Below are 17,391 nucleotides of genomic sequence, written 5' to 3' on the forward strand. Positions count from 1 at the left end.
AGCATGGAATGGTCATGGGATAGTTGTGTGGTGCATATTTTAAGTCTATGTCACTTTATTATTTTCCTCCCCTCTTCTTTCCCCATTTAATGATTGCATCCCCCCTTGAGCAGCCCTAATTTTGGAGGGTTAGTTTCTCAAGGTTTTCACAAGGGTTGTAATTATTAAATTTATTTTTAAGTTCATTGGATGTAACTGGTTGAAGATATATGATATACTTTGAGATGGAGAAAGAGAAACTACATCTTCTTGGAGGATGCCACGTTAAGTGGGAGCTTCTCAAGTTTCAAGGCATTGAAGATTACTTGGAAAATCCGATGACCATGCCATTTACATTTTTATTAATGTTTGTATGGTTTGATGCATGCTAGTCTGTAAGGTAGCTTATTTTATTTTACGTGTTTCTAGATGCATATGATGCATGAATGTTGTAACACGTGCAATGCATTTCCATAATAATTTACCTTATTACCTTCAAGTTTTAAAGCAAGTATTAATATGGGAATCGTTAAACGGTAAGAATCTCGTGGCCTCCTATCATGGTAGGTGTAGGGACTGTTTTAAAAGCACTTTGAGAACTCCGAAAGGCTAACCTTAGTAAGTGATGAATGAGTCACTTACTCCCATCTCCGGTGTGATAAAGAATGAATCATGGTGGGTAAGGTATACCCCTGAATGTGGGTATTATCTCAAAATCATGATTTATTTTAAATGATAGGTACATACTTGACTTGAGTGTACAATGAACTCCGAAAAGCTAAGCTATCACTCAGGTGGCCAATTTATTGGAGGTCAATACTATACATAGTTTTTAATAGCAAAGGGAGTGCACAGTGAACTCCGAAAGGCTAAGCTGTGTATATTCAAAGTGCTTAGTAGACTCCAATGCACATTATCGACTGAGAGGATTGTTGATTCTGTGAATTACCATTGAAATAGTGTTGCATGTTTTCCTTATTTCTTTTAATGGTAGCTTTATTAATTAATTATTTGGACATCGTTTGTAGACTTACTTTCTCAATATGACGAATAACAATGCCCTTACCTCCCTACTGAATGACAATAGACTGATCGGATCTAATTACCTAGATTGGAAGCGAAAGCTTATACTTGTTCTGAAAGCGGGGAAAATCCACAATGTGCTTACTTCTAATGCACCTCCTTTACCCAAAACCACTAACGAGGATGACTATATTTCCTAGGAGTCCTTCAGACAGAAGGATGCTTTAGCCATCGGCTACATACTTAGTTCTATTGACAAGAGCACGCAAAGTTCATGTGATGACATGGAGACCGCCGAAGAAGTGATGAAACATCTCGAGACAACCTTTGGCAAGCAAGATCATTTTGCGTGCCAAAGTATATCCTCAGCGTTGATTGCATCAATGATGATTGATGGCACCACCATCCTGGATCATATGATGAAGCTTAATAACCACTTCCAGGACCTTGAGGGTTTTGCCACTTTGTTCGATCTCGATTTGAAAATTGAGATCATTTTTGCCTAACTCTCTGTTGCATATGGATCATTCATTATGAATTACCATATGAATAAAGCGGTGGTTAAGAATGTCTCTGAGCTTACTAACATGCTTGTTGAAGCAGAAAGTACGCTCAGGAAGAGTAAAGTAATAGCTCTTGTCACTGAGAAAAGTTCTCAGTCTTCAAAGAACAAAAAGAAGAAGAGAACAAAGAAAGGGAAGAAAGGCAAGTCGACCACAGTGAAAGAGGGAGGGGTACAGAAGAAGAAGGCAAAGGCTAAAAAGGGAAAGTGTTTCTAGTGCAGTAAGCTGGGACATTGGAAGAGGAACTGCCAAGAGTACCTTGCTTCCTTGGAGAAGGATAAGATTGAGATAGGTATTTTTGATACTTTTGTTACTGAATCACTTTTGTTGGTAGGATCAACTAATATGTGGTGTATGGACTCTAGATCCACCGCACACATTTGTAATATGTTGCAGAGGTTTCAGGAGAACAGAAAGAATGAGATCACCCTCAAAGTAGGAACTGGAGATGAAGTCGACGTAGTAGTTGTCGGAACATATTTTATTCGTTTTAGTAGTACTAGAACTTTAAGATTAAATAATTGTTATTATATATCAGGATTTAGTAGGAATTTGATTTATGTTTCAAGACTCATAGATGATGACTATAAAATTTCTTTTTATAATGATATGATAATTAGTTATAGAGGCAAACATGTTGCTTCTGGTTTTAGAATGAATGGCCTTTACTTTCTTAATTCTGTCTTGAATCAATCTGGTAGTTCCAGTACAACTGTTAGTGTAACGAAACGAAAATATTCTCCAGATAATCAAACATACCTATGACACCTCAGGCTAAGCCACATAGGAGTAGACAAGATAAAAAGTTTGGTTAAGGATGGAACTCTTGAAAGTCTTAAGGTGCAACCATACCCTATCTGTGAATCATGCTTACAAGGAAAGATGGCTAATCAAACTTTTCCCAAGAAAGGAAGGAGAGCCACCGGTACGTTAGATTTAATCCACTCAGACATTTGTGGCCATTAAATATCACTGCTAGGTATCAATACTTAGTCACCTTCACCGATGATTACTCACGATATGGATACATTTATCTATTGTACCAGCAAACTGAAACCTTTGAAAAGTTCAAAGAGTTCCAAGCCGAGGTTGAAAACCAATTAGATAAACGTATCAAATGCCTCTAATCTGATCGAGGTGGTGAGTATTTATCCGAGGAATTCTTGGATCACTTACATGATTGGGGTATCTTATCGCAGCTGACTGCACCAAGCACACCACAACAAAATAGTGTGTCAGAGAGAAGGAATCGAACTCTATTAGACATGGTTCAATCGATGCTCACATACTCTCAGCTGCACTTGTCATTTTGGGGTTATGCTTTGGAAACGGAGATATATATTCTGAATAAGGTTCCGAGTAAATCTATACCTAAGACGCCATATGAGTTGTGGATAGGGCACAAACCTAGTCTACAACATCTTAGGGTATGAGGCTACGTTACACATGTGAAATAGCAGCATGTAGACAAACTAGAATCCAGGACTGATAGATGTAATTTTCTAGGCTATCCCAAAGGCACCGTTGGATATTATTTCTATAATCCAGTGGAGCAGAAAGTGTTTATTAGTAAACATGCAATGCTCCTTGAAGATGATCAGATCATCCCTAGATCTGAACCAATAGTCATCCAAGAGTTGGAAAACCTTAATGCTCAGACTTCCTAGTCACACCCACCTCTGAACTACCACCACCGGTGGTAACTCCAGTAGAACCAAAGTGCAATTGAAGGACAATTAGAGCTCCTGATCGTTTGGTTTTCTTTAGCGATGAATCAAACAAATTGGTAGAGTTTTATATGGTCATCGACTCTTCAAATTTGGATCCTAGCACCTACCAAGAAGCTATAGTAGATGTAGATTTAGTTAGATGGATAGATACTATGAAAAATGAGATGGACTCAATGTATGCCAATGGTGTTTGATTCTAGTGGGTCCACCTGAAGCTATTAGACCTATTGGATGTAAATGGATCTACAAGAAGAAGAAAGACGCCGATGGAAACATAGAGAGATTTAAGGTAAGGTTGGTAGCCAAGGGCTATACCCAACGAGAAGGCATAGACTATGAGGAAACCTTCTCACAGTCGCAATGCTAAAGTCCATACGGATTTTACTTGCCATAGCAGACTTGGATTATGAGATCTGGCAGATGGATGTCCAAATAGCTTTCTTGAATGAACATCTTGATGAGGACATTTACATGTCCTAGCCAGAGGGGTTCACCACTCAAGGAGAGGCGAATAAAGTGTGCAAGTTGTTGAAGTCAATCTATGGACTCAAACAAGCATCTAGAAGTTGGAACATCAGGTTCGATCAAGCAATCAAAGATTTTGGATTTGATCAGAATCATGATGAACCCTGTGTTTACAAGAAGTTCAGTGGGAGCTCTATTTTTTTCCTTGTCCTGTATGTAGATGACATACTTCTCATCGGGAATGATGTAGGAATGCTATCTTCTGTAAAGATATGGCTATCTACAAATTTCTCAATGAAAGACTTAGGTGATGCCACGTGTATGCTAGGCATCAAAGTAGTCAGGGATAGGAAACTCAGAATTTTAGGACTATCCCAAGCCAATTATATAGACAAAATTCTGGATAAATTTAGAATGCAAGATTCTAAGAGAGAAAACGTTCCTTTCAGACATGGCATTACACTTTCTAAGTCTCAATGTCTACAGACTCTTGAGGATATAGATACTATGAAAGGGATTCCATATGCTTCAGCGGTTAGAAGCCTTATGTATGCAATGCTATGTACCAGACCGGACATATGTCATGCAGTTGGTATGGTCAGCTAATATCAATCAAATCCTGGATAGGATCACTGGACTACTGTTAAGTGCATCATGAAGTACTTGCGAAAAACAAAGGATCATTTCCTCATTTATGGTGCGGATAGCTTATCAGTAGTAGGATACACAGATTCAGATTTCTAGTCAGATAAGGAAGATAGGAAATCAACTTCTGGAATGATCTTCATGTTAGGAGGAGGGACTATCATATGGATGAGTGCAAGCAGAAGTCAACGGCAGATTCCACAACTGAGGCTAAATACTTGGCAACATGTGAAGCAGCCAAGGAGGGGTGTGGTTGAGAAAATCTTTCACCGACCTGGGGGTTGTACCTGACCTCGTTAAGAACCTTTTAAGTCTGTTATGTGATAACAGAGGAGCCATTGCTCAGGCTAAGAAACCAAGAGCACATCAGAAGAATAAGTATGTGGAGCGCAATATCATCTCATTTAGGAGATCATACAACGAGGCGACGTATCCATTCCCAAAGTTTTCAATAGATAACTTGTTTGATCCCTTGACTAAGGGACTTGCACTTGTAGTATTCAATGGACATGTTGAAAACATGGGAATAAGAGTAGTTGGACGTTGGATTTGATGTACAAGTGGGAGACTGTTGGATATATTACATATTGATGTGTGTGTCCATCAAACCCGATTTAATTTGATTAAGTTAATTAATTGATTTACAAATATTATGTGCTTGTCATAATTGTTCTTTAGTGTAACTGCCCACTTTATACCGTTTGTTGTTCACAACTTTAGACAGAGTTGGGCAATCTGTTCTATGGTTGTCGTATTGTATATTCGTTCAATAAGGATTGGGTAAAAATGTAAATACGGGCACATCTAGTGTTGAACATTGATCCACATAGATTCTTGAATTACCATCGTGTTTTGATCTGCGACAAAAATCTCTGGTAGTTACTTTTCCATACCTGAGAGATACTTACTATTTTATTCGTGTTGTATGCATTTGTGGTGAGTCAATGGTTGATGTCTACCGAAATGATTGACTATATATTGGCCGCTCTATGTATGCAATCCGAATAGTAATAGATGTGATGCTCAATAGGGTTTCCACTGCCCGTATAGGGAGAACATCCAAAACAGAGTTGTCGGATGTGATTGTGCCAAATCCAAGGCCTTTGTATTTATGAAGTGTTTGCAGAAGAGAATTTTATTTTATTATTAAAATTATTTTCAACTGTTTTTCAGCCATTCAAAGTTCTAGACACTCTCGTGATTAATTATAGTAGACCGGAATCGTGGCAGTGAATTTTATTTCATGGTTGCAGGGGTATATTATAGATGTTGGTAGTGTGGGGAGAAAGTGTAATAAAACATCTACTGATTGGGGGTTTTCAGGTTACGCCTTTTGTAGAGATGTTTTTTTATACAATTAAGGAAAACTTTATTGTAGAGATTTCCTTATGTGCAAAGATGAATAACTTAAAGGGCTACCCTTTAGGATCACACCACTTGGGACTATTTGAACTATTAGATTGTAATCTCCAAAATAAGCATTCTCTTTAAAAGAGAAGGCTGAGGTCAATTTTAAGAACTAATTATTAGTTCTCAATTGCTTATAATTTTAGAGAGTTGAGAGTTGAAAAGAGAAGAGTCTTCTTCTTCAACCTCAAGCTTTGGTCATTGGAGAGCAAAGCATGCTTCGGTGTTCATGACCTTGTGTTGCATTCCTTTGGAGGAACACGTCATTTGTGTGTTCTAGGTGATCATTCCATCCCCATCAAGGTAAGTATGATCATGTATTCAATGAGATCCTTATGCTTAAGATTTTTTGAACTTGATTTTGAATCGATTCGCTTCCGTCGTCGCTAATAGCCATGACCTAGCTTGGATCGACTCAACATGTATGTGTAAAAAACCCAGGACCCTAGCTACAAGGGAGGAGAGAGGGTGCTCTCTTCTTTTTTTAAAAAAAATTTGGTACAAATAAGCTCAATTAAAGGCGTTGGAAAAGCACAAGGAGTCAGTCTTACAAAGATCGAACAACCAAGGAGTGGAATTTGGCCAGTCAGTCCTTCTTGCTAAGGAGACCACTCTTCAAGGAACTCTACCCTTGTAGTTCCCATATTTTTTTAGCAAAGAAGGTGGAAAATGCCCAACCAAGTGATTTATTAAAAGAAACTAAAGAAATATTTCTTGTTGTTAAGAATTACAGCTTATACAATGAAAAGAGGTGATTGAACCCACCAGACTTTACCAAAGCCTTTCCCTTTGTAGACGGCTAAGTGACTCTATAACCGCTCTGTGGGATTTTCCCCTTTCTAGAACAGCTAAGGTTAGTTGAAATCTTTCACTTACCTTCAACCAACTAATCTATTTCATAACCAAAATCCCACTTTCTTCAACTAGACACACGAACCAAAGAAGCCCCTTTAGCTAATACATGGGCTTCTCCATTCAAAGTACAAGGAACAAAATGAAAACAGACACTAGCAAAGTCATTAAACAAACAAAAAATGTCATCAACTAGAAAATTAGTCGCCCAATTCGGGGCCTAAAGAATAAAAAACACAGTGTAAATGTTGAAGAGATAAGCTTCTGGCCAATAGAATGTTGTCTCTTAGTGCTTTAGTCTCCATTGATGTTGCTGAAAAGCTACACCCAGATCTACATTTAGCTACAACAAAAGTTCTATTAGAATCTCGAATGATAACCCCCTGCTACCACAAGCATTATTAGATTTCCAAGAACCATCAGAATGAATACAAGAATGATTCAAGTTTAAAGGATGTAGAACATAGAAAATAATAGGAGGAACATTTTGATACTCATAATGATTCATGTGTATACCATGTCTTTTTTCTTCAACAGAGTGATAAAACCCTTGGGTTACATTAAAAAGAGAAGGGTTAATATAGTTAAAAATAATGTTGTTCGAGCCTTCCAAATATGCCATAGTAAGATAACCCAGTGAAGCACTGCATCCTCAAGAATCGAAAAATGAGCTGAAACATTTAAGAATTGCTGCACTATATAGTTCCTTGTAAATCATTGGTATTAAATCTAAAGGGGGAAGCCCTCCAGCAATCAGAGGCAAATTTCACAAGAACAAAGCATGTAAAACATTCTCTTCAGCCTAGAGACATAGTGGGCAAATGGGATTTGGTGAAATGTGCCTAAAAAATTTACAACATTTCCATAAAAGGATCTTGAGTTTAAGGGGTAGTTTTAGTTTTCATAGATGCTTCAAAAATAAAGGTCGAGCTGAATTAGAGCTAGGAGAATCAACAAGATTAAGATGATGCAAAACTAAATAATATGTTGATTTTACTGAAAACAAATCATTTAAAGAAGCAGTCCAGAACCAGGAGTCACCTTTAGAGGCAATACACAAAGGAATTTTTGAGATAGCCAATGCCTCAATGGAAGAAAATGCCTTTTTAACCAAATCAGATTTCCAACAAGCTAGTCTAGAGTCAATAAGGTCAGACACAAGATGCAAGTTATTGGTAGGAGAACTAAAGATTTTATTAGCTGTGATAGATGGGACCCAAACATCAAGATAAATCCTAGTAGAAGGACTATCTCCTATTCTCCTACAAAGACCGTTTGGGTTTGCTTATTAATGTTTATACATATATCTTGCTACTTGCATCATTATGAGCATGATTGCATATTTGCATTTTATCTTATTGATTGATGATTTGATGTCATGAATTGTGTTGGGTTACGGTATCGATGAGTACCGATATCAGAACCCCAGAGTCATGTGGACTTGTAATTGTATGTCATCCTTACCTGTATGCATCGTATTGTGCTGGTACCCGGGTGTTAGATGGAATGGGACGTTGATATACTCAGAAAACCTCTCGACACGATAGGATTCATGTATTATATCTGTGGTTAGGTTCAGTTCCCTATGTTATGACCCTTACCAACAAGGGATTAGGTGTTGGATAGCCAGCGCACCTACCTCCTATGGAGAGTTTGAGAGGCCAGGCCAGGAGTAGTAATGGTTATCAGGGTCTGCCTCTGGATGGTATGAGACTATGATCAGCACGGGCCCCAAGGTAATAACTGAGGTTTCTCTGTGGCGAGAATGGAAGGATTCACAGTGTTTCCCGAGTTATTGCAGTAGCATATACCCTTGATTTAGATTTGTATGTTAGGTGGCAATTTTATAATAATTACTTGCCCCATGGACTATCTGTGAGTTATGTGTGTTTGTGCATTCCCCATCCTCTCACTGGCTCAATGGAGCTAACCCCCTTTGTGTACACTCTTTTAGATGTAGTTGCAGATGATGCTTATCTTGCTGGACTTGAGATTCAGACATCCGAGTATGATGACATTGGTGCCGAGGACCTAGAGGCTATGACTGAGGAGCACGGCAATGGATGTCCTTGCAGGGACTGTGCCTACGACCCGTATTGATACTGAGGACTGGTTCCCTCTTTTGATTCTTTTAGGGCTTGATGCCCTTACATAAACATTTATGTTATACCATTTTGTAGTTACTTTATGGTCATAGGGAAATGTGTTAATTACAGTACTTATTATCATTTAGTCGGTGAACATTTTGTAACTATTAATTAATTATACGCTTCCGCTACATTGAATATTGATCATTGGAAATGAAATATTATTTTCTTTTTCTGCACTTTGATGTTAATGTAAATTGATATTAGTTTAAAATTATAGCTTGGGACACTGTATCTGTGATCCTGGTAGCTTATTGGGATGACACATGTTGTCCTAATCACTCCCCTTATATTATTATACTTCTTATAGGAATAGGAGCGTGACATATGCTATGCCTAACATGTTGATATGCTATACTCACTATGAATGTTAAAATAGATTTATTTCCTTATTAAATGTTAGTCTAGGGTTAGCTATGCTATAATGCTTATCATATTGAATGCTAGTTGCTAGGGTGTTATGCTTACATTTGAACTATTATGAATTGAATGTGAACATGGATGTTGAGTATACAATCAGATGTTAATGTGAGTGATGGGTATGTGATGTTTTAACAATGTGGATGATGGTTATGAGATGAATGTGAGAGATGGGATCCAAGTGCCATGAGTGGGTGCCGAACTTGTGATCGCCATGTGATATTTACTTGTGTTCATGTAGAGATAATTTGCGTTAGAAATAATTGCTGCATTAGGATGGAAACGGGTATGTGACCAGCCAACCGTGACTTCGGTATCACATTTATCGTGCTCTTGTATGTGTATGTGTAAACTAGAGGAAGCGAGAGTATAGCCGAGCCGAGCAATATTTTAGTACTATGGACTTGACCTCTGGCTTATGCATATGTATGTGCCTTCATTCATATAAATGTTTTCTGGATAGGATGATACCTTCCCCAGTGTTGCACCCCTTACCAATAGGAGCTAAGGTGTTGATAACCAATGGTGACATCCGACGGACTGGAGTACCATTCTCAATAGATCGTTGTTTGGCATGACCGGCTAAGGTACCGAAACTGAGTGAGCACTAGGATTATATCGGGGGTTTGCAGACAACTCATGGAGGAGTCCGGTACCACAGGCTTCCAACCGCAATCCGGGTTGTTGTGTAGCACTTTACCCCAATGACTTAGGCATTTGATTGTTAGGTGGAGAATAATAAAATGAATTCATTCTTGTGCATGACTGTAAACCGGATCTGATGTACGAATTGTCCTAGCTGTATGGGATGATGTGGGATTCGTTTATCATGTTTGGGTTGCATCCTTGTGAAATATGCATTCATGAATACTTGTGTATGCTTGCATGATCTAATTGCTCACTAGGCTTAGTGGAGCTCATCCCTCAAGGGCCTTCTCTTTTTAGATGTGGATGTAGGTTTGGCAGACCCAGTTGAGGTAGACCCGCTTATCAGTACGGTGATGGATTAGATGTTTGGGATGCTCCTAACGAGGAGGAGCATAGCTTGGACTGCACTTGTGATGCCCATGCCTACGGGGCATAGTAGAGATCGAGGCTTGAGGCCTATTGAACTTTGAAAATTATTTTGATTTCCGGGTAATAATTAATTACATTTTTATCCTTTTTATGGTTTTATAATTTTATTTACTTATTATGGTTTGAACAAACTTTCTGATGTTGAAATAAGTTTCAACTTACTTATATGATATCATCTTATTTGCTTCCGCACTCTGATATTATATTTATGTTATTATACTTCTGTTGTTACTCTGATTATATTATTATGTGGGGTCAGTGATCATGGTACTGTAAGTGTGGATCCTGGTGTTTATGTAGGGTACTGGGAAGTATCCTAGTCGCACTGCCTAGTCTTAGGGAGTGGGGTGTGACATTGAGGCTCTAACTAGAACTCTTGTTGGTACACCTTATTTAACACAGCATGCCTACAAAAGAAAATCTCGGATTGTCTCTTGAAAAAAATAGCATTTTATATTAGTGTAAGGTTAACCACCAAGGCATTCTTATTTGAACCACCTCGTTTTGTTCTTCATGTGGTAACACGTCTTTTACCTAAAAGCCACCGAATGACGAAGAATTTATGGGATGACTATGTCCGTCACATCTTAATGGTGTGGGATATTGACATCTCTAACAAGGGGAGTTGTTCCGAATTCATTACGGATCACGATATCCCCCAATACAAGACAATGGAAGTCATACCATCAATTACCTGAGGAAGGTGGATCAAAGGCAAACAACGTGTTGACACATGAACTTTGTCTGTAAGTATCTCTGAAAAAATTAGAATGTAAATAAAAATCTTGTTCACATAACTCAAATCTTTCTATCTCCTGAAATGAATCTCTTTAATTGCTTATGTAAGGCACAATTCCGCATCAAGAAAATTTCCCGTCACCTGTCTAGACCCATCGCAACAATAGGTTAATCCAAGTTGATCCTACCCAGTGTTCATCCCTTGTACACCATCAAAACCTCAGCAGCCCTCTCTCGCCATATTCAATGAGAGGGGTGCTAAGGTTGACTAGTTCATGAAATCCAAAATTGAACTAGAAATCATATCAAATCTGGCCTAAGTTAGATGCTCAAAGAAGTTGTTTTTTTTTTTTAAGCGTTAATAGTATTTGTGCTATAGAATAACCTATGACAATATAAATTCAACATACGACTGTATTTGAAACTAGTAAGCTAGCCGGTGCATTGCAGGTGAGTTATTTATGGTGGTGAGAACTCTTTAAGATGTGAAGAGGATAAAAGGAGGAAAAATATCACCTCAATTTGTCTGCCCGTCAATTTCCTCAATTCCCTCTAATAGAGGAAGGTGGACCCCACCTTGGACAGTGTGTTCGGGCAGGGGATAAGGTGGTCATTTCTGTCCCCCTATTAGATGGAATTGAGGAAATTGAGGGGCAGACAAATTGAGGAGATAAAGATCCAATAGGGGTGTCAACGGTTAGAGCTGGGCTGGGCTTGCCCTAAACCCTAGCTCAACCCTAGGAGCCTTAATCTAAACCAAGCCCGTCCGGCCACCAGGGCCAAGCATATCCTCAACTCAGCCCGACCAAGGTAGAGTTTTCCCAAGCCCTACCCTGATTGACCCTGAATATCTTGACCCATTGAGTTGTGGTTCTAACAAAGACCAACCCACTTAACAAAGTCCAGGCTATAAAAAACGGGTGTTTTCCACAGAGAGGCTACTTCAGATTCAAACCCGTGATCACTTGGTCACAATAGAGCAACCTTGACCGTTGCACCAAGGCACACATTATTTATATTTTATAATACAGGCTCGCGCTGGCCCTTCCAGGGTCAAGGCCTCAACCAAGGCCCGGCCTGGCTCTGCCAAGGCCATGCAAATATCAAACCCTGCTCGACCCTTGCTTATCCCCAGGCCCGACCTAGTCCTGTCCACGCTCAGGGCTGGCTAGGTTTTTTGACACCCCTAGTCGAGAATTAGTGCGAAGTTGGAACTTTCCAGCAAATAATTGTTGAGGATGGGTGGTTGTTGTAGTAGAAAGCGGTGACTGGAGCAACAATACAAGGGTGGGGTTCTAGGAAGAAGAAGAATAATAACAAGACGGACGAGGAATAAAAAAAAAAAAAAAAGGAAAAGGAATGCCACCCAATAGAACAACATGATGTGACATGCGTTCAGATACAGCCATGACTAGTGCACCCTTAGTCCTGTCCACATTTCCTGGGGATGCACTAATCATTTGGTATGCGGCTGTGTTTGGGCATAGGTACACGTTGCACTGGGCCACAGGGTAACATTCTTTCTCCCATAAAAAAATTTAAAAAAAAAATAAAAGGCTGAGAGAAAAAGAGGGGATTGATCAAAAAGATCACCCGTGATTGGGTTGCCACGTGTCAACTCAACAGCGTACGTGAAGAATTTTCCCACTTCACCTAAGTGGATATTCGGGACTCCAAATACTCCGTGTTTTATTCCCGTGTAGTATCTACCATTCATCAGTCATCCACCGGTCAAACTTTTTTTCCCAATTTTTTTTTTTTTTACAAAGTATTGACTTCTCCATTCTCAATTAGTCTCAACATTCTTTGTTAGTTAACCCAATCCAGCCGAATCATGAATAGGTTTATGTGATATTGACTCTTAAATCCATTTCTGGTTGGAAATCATCAATGATGAATCTAAATTTGCAAGGGGCATTATGGTCTTCATGAAAAAGGAATTCAAAAAACCGTTAAGGGATGTTGCTCCTCCAAAACCAATCCTTAGCTTTAGAGGAGGAGAATTGAGCTGACTTGGTCTTCCCTCAAAGGTTTCTTTAACTATTTCATCGGTGATCTTAAATGGAATGTGAGTTGAGTGTTTCACGCCCTCAAACCCTCAATTCTCCATCACCCTCTTTGCTGTGTTACCTCACGCGGCAGCAGGGTGATCGATCCATCTCTCCTTCCCTTTCGAAATCACATTAAAACTCCCTTCCAACCTACACTTCACCTGCTCTGAACCTTTCCATAAGGAAAGCCAAAGAAGCCAAAAAAAAAAAAAAAACTATGTCTTATCCTCCACATTGAGGATCTGAATCTAGATCTCTCTGTGTCTCTTCCATCCTCTGTTTTCCCTTTAAAAAAATTTTTTAAGGGAAATGTCGTGGGTGTTTTTACTCTTCCTCCTGTTCTTCTTCTTGTTCAGTTTCCAAGTTCAGGCAGCTGGCAAAGCCGCCACCGACGATTACGATTATGGCGGCGATGACGCGGGAGCAGATACACCACCGGCACCGCCACCGGCACAAGACAATTGTGCTGGGATCTTTCTATCTTACACTTTCATGAGTCGAGAGAAAGAATACCCACATACTAAGAATGCAACTGCACAGGCATGGGCTTTTAAATCCATGGCTACAATACTCAATGCAGGAGATGTGGAACTCCAAAATTGGCAGATATATATAGGGTTTCAACACAAAGAGATTCTAGTTTCGGCAAGTAATGCTGTTATTTTGGATGGTGATGATTTCCCTGCTTCTGTTGGAAATGGAACTAGTCTAGTTGGATATCCACAGACAGATTTGAAAACATCCATTGAAACAGCAAATGATTTTACACAGATTCAGACGCAGATTGAGATGACTGGAACACAATTTGGGGTGAAGCCACCTGGGATTCCAATGCCCAAGACTATAAAACTTGATATGGATGCCTACAAATGCCCTGCACCAACCAAAGCCAACAAGGGTTAGTTTTATTTTTTCTCCCCTGACATCTTGAATGAATTTAATTACCATCTTCGATCTCTATAGTTCTCTCCCGAACGGGGGTAAGGCGGTACTTTCTGCCGTGCTTGTGTGGGGGGCACACGGCAGTACTGGGCAGGCGGAATTAGAGGATCCATACTTCTCTCCACAAGACATAAAAGAATATATGCATTTAATAAAAAATAAAAAAGGAATATCCAGTGGTGAGATGCCCGCCATTCCAGGGTCTGAAAAGGATCATAATGTGTGCAGTTTTACCCCTGCTTCGTAGAAAGACTGTTTTTTGGGGTCTTTATACTCTCAAGTGCGGTGCATTTTCCAATGCACTTTAAAGTGCATCTGACAGTGGGTAATGCAGCTATTCACCTTTAAAATCCAGCAGTGCATCTTTGGCCACTATCGGATGGACTTTTGTGGTGCGTTAGATAGTGCAATGCATTTGAGAGGATAAATATTCTATTTTATGATCATATATGCATTGAATGATGGAAAAAACTTTCTTGCTACCCTGGCTCGTAAAGGAAAACATTTTGTTGCTATTCAAGTTGCAAGAACTTTCCTGTTATCTGGGGTTGCAGTCAAAGAAATGGAATATTTGATTTCCACTTTGGGTTCACAAATACCCTCATAGTTTTTTTTTTAGAACTTTTCCAAAATACCCTTTGAGATTCCATTTCCTTGGCTGCAAGCCGAGGTAACAGTAAAATTGCGTTCGTTCACAAATAACATCCTAGATTTTTGTATTTTTCAAAATACCCTTTGAGATTCCATTTCCTTGGCTGCAATCACGGGTAGCAGTAAAATTTCGTTCGTTCACAAATAACATCCTAGGTTTTTGTATTTTTCAAAATACCCTTTAAGATTCCATTTCTTTGATTGCGAGGCCTGCTTGCTTAATAGGTAATGAAATTTCATCCGTTCACAAATATCTACCTAGATATTATTATTTTCAAAAATACCCTTTGAGATTCTATTTCTTTGGTTGCGAGCCCAAGTAGCAAGGAAAATTTTCATCCGTTCACAAATGCCCTCCTAAGTTTTGTATTTTCCAAAATACCTTTCGAGATTTCATTTCTTTGACTGCAAGCAGCCCGAATAGCAAGAAAGTTCCTACAACCTGGGTAACAGCAAAATTTCTGTCCTTTGAATGAGAGTGGACATAATATTATTGCTAAGTTAACTGATGATAAATAATAACTTCTTCTTGTTGTTTTGGGATTTTTTTGTTTCTCTTTTGTTTCCACATGCAGGGAGCACAATGTATGTATGTTGTCACAAGAACCCAAAATTCAAGGCCAAGAAACCTAAATCAGTAAAGTTCTTGCCTAGACAAGAAGGTGACCTATCTATCTCTTATGATATTACCCAAGCAAACGCAGGTAACTACCTTGCCCAGGTAACCCTGGAGAACACACACCCTCTTGGACGTCTTGATCATTGGAATTTGACTTGGGAATGGATGAGAGGAGAATTTATATTCTCAATGAAAGGAGCTTATACTCACCTGAAAGATCCTTCCGATTGCCTTTACGGCCCCGCCGGACAATACTACCAAGATTTCGACTTCAGTACTGTCCTGAATTGTGAAAGAAAACCAATCATATCTGATCTTCCTCCTGATAGAGCCAAAGATGATAAAATTGGAAATGTTCCATTCTGTTGTCGAAATGGTACTCTGTTACCAACAACTATGGATGAAACCAAAACCAAAGCTGCCTTTCAAATGCAGGTTTTTAAGATCCCACCTGATATGAACAGAACAGCAATATTTCCTCCTCAAAGATGGAAAATCAATGGTGTTCTTAATCCAGATTACAAGTGTGGTGCTCCAATTAGAGTTGATCCAACAGAAACACCAGACCCAACTGGTCTTGCCACAACTACTGAAGCTATTGCAAGTTGGCAAATTGTTTGCAACATCACTAAACCTAAAACCTCTTCTTCTCACTGTTGTGTCTCCTTCTCTGCTTTCTATAATGATTCTGTTATCCCATGTAATACCTGTGCCTGTGGTTGTTCTGATACTGAAACTTGCAATCCAAATGCCAAAGCTATGCTTCTACCACCAGAAGCCCTTCTTGTTCCTTTCGACAACAGAACAGCGAAAGCTAAAGCTTGGGCGAAATTGAAACATTATAAAGTTCCAAATCCATTACCTTGTGCTGATAACTGTGGAGTTAGTATAAATTGGCATATCTCATCTGATTACAGAAAAGGATGGACAGCTCGTATCACTCTATTCAATTGGGAAGAAATCAATTTTGAAGATTGGTTTACTGCAATACAAATGAACAAAGCTTATGCTGGTTATGAGAATGTTTACTCATTTAATGGAACAAGGGTTCCAGAACTTGAGAAAACTATATTCTTCCAAGGCTTACCAGGTTTGACTTACTTGATGGGAGAGACAAATGGAACAGATCCAAAACGTGGTCCAAGAGTACCAGGTAAGCAACAATCAGTGATTTCATTCTCGAAGAAAAAGACTCCAGGGATTAATATAGTTAAAGGAGATGGGTTTCCTACAAAAGTGTATTTTAATGGAGAAGAATGTTCTCTTCCTACAGTATTCCCTAAAAGTGATGGTCATAGATCATCTCATTTTAGCCTTCTACCCTTAATTTTCCTTACAATAATGACTTTTGTGTTTATGACCGACCACCACCTACAGTGATGAAAATTCTTCATTCAGATTTTTAATCCTAATTTGGGAGTTTAATTCTTCTTACATGAGTCTTGTTCCTCTCTGGTTACAGCCAAGCTTCATTAAGTCTTCACTCTGTCCAGAAAAAAAAATAGTTTGTATTTTTTTTTTTTTTTTTTTGTTATTCAGTAATTCGGATTTTAGTCGCAGAATTCAAAAACACCCACATGAATTGAACCTAAATGATCTGATTTCTCTAAACCTTTTTTTTTTTTCCTCAAGTTAATGGTGTTTTGTAACTGTATGTTTGGGGGAGAGAAAGGATTGGAGAAAGAACAATGGGACCATGACTGAGATTGTAAATCTAAACTGGTTTTGATGATGAATTGATGATTCCCTGAAGAACACAAGAAAGAGGATTTAGCATTTACATATATATAAGCTCTTCAAGAAAGGAAATATGATATTGTGTAACTACAAGTTCTATTTTACATATGAAAATGGATTTTTTATATAATTAGCAAAAGGGTTTGTTCCAGGCTCCCAATGTGCTAATAAAAAACTTTTTGTTTCTCCAAGAGGTTTGTAGGTGGGGACAGTGTTCTTATCTTTGCTTAGGGACATATCATGAAAGAATAAGTTTAATTTGCTTGATTTCCTGGTCCATGAGTGGGAAGTGCTGTATTATTCCATGTAAAGGCTGACTAATGGGAAAGACAATTTTAAGTTCAA

General features: G+C 38.8%; 1 protein-coding gene across 1 annotated transcript; it reads left to right on the forward strand.

Moving 5' to 3' along the window:
- Positions 1 to 1,286: 1,286 nt before the first annotated feature.
- LOC122655366 (COBRA-like protein 10) lies at positions 1,287 to 16,714 on the forward strand. Its single transcript, XM_043849566.1, has 7 exons — positions 1,287 to 1,455; positions 1,558 to 1,707; positions 1,900 to 2,061; positions 3,981 to 4,079; positions 8,619 to 8,757; positions 13,454 to 13,999; positions 15,270 to 16,714. Exons 1-7 carry the CDS (start codon positions 1,287 to 1,289, stop codon positions 16,687 to 16,689), a joined length of 2,685 nt encoding a protein of 894 aa, XP_043705501.1. The 3' UTR covers positions 16,690 to 16,714.
- The last annotated feature ends 677 nt before the right edge of the window (positions 16,715 to 17,391 follow it).

This window comes from Telopea speciosissima, chromosome 3, assembly GCF_018873765.1.
Source record: "Telopea speciosissima isolate NSW1024214 ecotype Mountain lineage chromosome 3, Tspe_v1, whole genome shotgun sequence".
Lineage (NCBI taxonomy): Eukaryota > Viridiplantae > Streptophyta > Magnoliopsida > Proteales > Proteaceae > Telopea > Telopea speciosissima.

What these genes read in the sequence shown, in the direction of transcription:
- LOC122655366 (XM_043849566.1), top strand. Translation starts at nt 1,287, where the DNA reads ATGGAGACCGCCGAAGAAGTGATGAAACATCTCGAGACAACCTTTGGC. An exon ending in CCACTTCCAGGACCTTGAGG is followed by an intron (nt 1,456 to 1,557) that starts GTTTTGCCACTT and finishes ATATGAATAAAG; the next exon opens with CGGTGGTTAAGAATGTCTCT. An exon ending in ATATTTTATTCGTTTTAGTA is followed by an intron (nt 2,062 to 3,980) that starts GTACTAGAACTT and finishes TCCTGTATGTAG; the next exon opens with ATGACATACTTCTCATCGGG.